General features: G+C 33.9%; 1 protein-coding gene across 1 annotated transcript; it reads right to left on the reverse strand.

Annotated features, from left to right (window-relative positions):
- Positions 1-408: 408 nt before the first annotated feature.
- On the reverse strand, positions 409-2555 carry LOC127158595 (CXADR-like membrane protein). Its single transcript, XM_051101667.1, has 4 exons — positions 2407-2555; positions 1822-1862; positions 1403-1729; positions 409-1220 (listed from the first exon to the last, which is right to left on the reverse strand). The coding sequence occupies exons 1-4, from the start codon at positions 2412-2414 to the stop codon at positions 949-951; spliced, it is 648 nt and encodes a 215-aa protein (XP_050957624.1). The 5' UTR covers positions 2415-2555; the 3' UTR covers positions 409-948.
- Positions 2556-3006: the final 451 nt, after the last annotated feature.

Below are 3006 nucleotides of genomic sequence, written 5' to 3' on the forward strand. Positions count from 1 at the left end.
TGTTTTATTTACACAATTTATTGAGTCTTGAACATAATAAGCTTATTTACATATAATGAAACACAATGGGCCTCGTTTCCAATGTATAAACCTTAGCATGCTGAAGTTCATTTAAATGTACTTAACAGTTCTTAAAACATGTTCAATATAAGTGTTTTCTAATACAGAATTGTTAAGGCAGCAACATATTGACAGGCTTATCTGTCTTAAAACTTTAGCCAAAATGTACCTGTACCTCAATATCTCACAGGAAAAATGCAGTGCATTAACTTTTTAATTTACGAAGTCAAGAGGCAATGCAAAGTTAATTACATAGCACACATCATATGCACATTAAAATGGCTTGACATCAAAGTAATAAAAAAAAAGAAATGACAAACGATACAATTTAAAAGAAAAATATAAAAAATAGTGACTTTTTTCTTTTAAGGCGAAAACTGAGCTCATGGCTACAGGTGATTGTCTTATCAGTGCAAATGTTGCTAACAACATCAAACATCTTAAAAGGAATAAATAAGTAAATAATGAAATAAAGATGGATATTCACGAAATGTCTTATGACCAGGTAAGTAGTTTATATGGTGCATAAATAGTGATTTGTGTTTCACTATAGTTACTGTTGCTTTCCCTTTGTGCCTGGAAACTCTTATAATATAATATAATTACAGTAGAGCTCCTGATCATTTTTGGGAATTTACTTGAATTCCAAAACCATGAACGACCATGTCACTTGCCACTATAGATTGCTAGGTAGCCTTATAATGTGCATAAAAGGAAGACACAGAAACACAAACGTTTTCTGTTCTTCAAACAATTCCTTTGATACTCGTCTTTTTATTTATTTTTCTATCCCAAGCTACTACAGCAATAAAGAAAGCACCAACTTCATCCTCTGACTCCATGTTAAATGCAAAAGCTCATGCAGTTGCTGCAGGAAAGTACAGATTTTCATTTATCAACTGATTCATCATGATTATCAGTCTTTACTGGATCATATTGTGTGCTAGAGCTCACAACGTCACGAGTGGCCGAAACCACGCCATTTCCAGCTGCCTTGTGGCTGATTGAACACTTTTTTGCCCTGAAAACTAAAATCAAAATAATAACCACTATCAATAACATCACAGGTAACATAATGCAAACCAAAAGCAAAGGCAGTGATAACCTCATTTCCTCCTGTTCCATTTCTCCTTGGTTTCCTTGATCGGTGGATATTGATTCTGAAAGGTTTAAAGAAAACATTAACTCACTGTGATAAAGGCAACAGATCAATCTAATATTTTTTTTTTACAGCAGTATTCAGACTGGAGCATCACTGGTGAACTTCAGATATTGGATCAATCACTTCAGTATTTACAATTTAAAACAACTTTGTTTAATTGAAAAAATTTGTTTCACATACCGTTGATGATCAGCTGTACAGTATGATATTCAGATGAGTGTGTGATGTAGCAGATGTATTGTCCTGCATCAGTGTGTTGAAGATTGTTGAGTTTAATGGAGAAATTTCCTTTCAGATACTCCAGAGGGAAAGTTTCAACTCTGTTCTTGTTATCTGGGTCCTGTGTCACTGGTGCAGTACTGTGTGGAATTATATCAAATACAGCTTTGCTACCATTGTGTCTCCAGCTCACATCAATGCTTTCAATTTTATTATTATCTTCAGTTGAAGAACACGGCAGGAGAACAGAACCACCAATAACAGCCTGTACTGTGACCTGCAGACACACTGAAATCGCACAAACTTTAACTATAAACACACAGTCTGGCATTTATACATGTGGTATGAATTTAACTCTCAAATGTAGTTTTTGTTCTCACCTTTGGTTATCAGCACTGCAAATACACAGATGAAGCAGCAACTGCAGAAACAAAACAAATAAAATTTTAAACTTCCTCAACTTGAAGAGCACCATGGTTCACACATAACGCACATAATAAAGGTAAAACAGGGTAGGGTAGAGTATCTCTCTCATGTTAATACATGCTATATTGTTACAATCTGGCAATGAGAAAATCTTCACTCATTTTACCCTACTGGTAAACCTTGATTTCACTGTAGAACTGCACAAATCATAATACTACTCAATCTAACTAACGTTACACATAAAACACAAACAAGAGACACAAAAGATGATAATACAAAATGCTAATTGCTAACAACTCAATAAAAATGATAGTTAGGGCAGATAAACCTGATACTCGGGTTTTTATTAGTTTATGTTTAATGCATTCACGACATTTAAACGTTTTCCCTTCTTAATTCTAGTTTTAATGAAGCAATTGACAACCCAAACAATGCAGGCCGAATATAGATAAGAACAGGCAAACTACATCATCAGACCTTCACTGGGAAGCAAAACACTTTGTCCAAACAGCGTTTGGTTCAGAATTCATCAAACCTACCTGTTCATGGTGGTGGCCCAGTATTATATATATATTAAATATTATACGCTATATAACTTATTTTGCTATATTTCACATAAAAATATCTGAAATGAAAGTGAAACACTACTTGAATTTCAACTCTTCCGGTACAACGGGCCATGTGTCGTCCTACAGATGACGTCAGACGCAATCGACGCCAACACTAGGTTTGTATCTCGCAGAAATACAGTTGATTTACCCTCTTAAAAACTTAACAAAATTTACCTGTGTAATCAAAATTCATAAACATTGACAACAACAGCAAATAATTTTAGTCTGATGTTATTTTTCATTTGCCCCAAGAAATGTTAATTATAAGCTGTCTCTAGATGTTATATTGTTACACACACAATCAAATGTTTGAGTATGTCGTATTCTGCATGGTAAGTATCACACCCACAAACAAATATTTGCAAAGCGCATAATTGTAAATTATTCTTCACGTAATTATTCGAAATTGTATCGTTCAGAAATTCCTTAATAACGATAACAAAAAGAATGATACCTTGTTAAACATAATGGAGAAATGATTTGCTTGCTAATGAACGTGTCTTCAGTTTTCTGTCTGGTTTTTAGTTA

This window comes from Labeo rohita, unplaced genomic scaffold, assembly GCF_022985175.1.
Source record: "Labeo rohita strain BAU-BD-2019 unplaced genomic scaffold, IGBB_LRoh.1.0 scaffold_159, whole genome shotgun sequence".
Classification (NCBI taxonomy): Eukaryota; Metazoa; Chordata; class Actinopteri; order Cypriniformes; family Cyprinidae; genus Labeo; species Labeo rohita.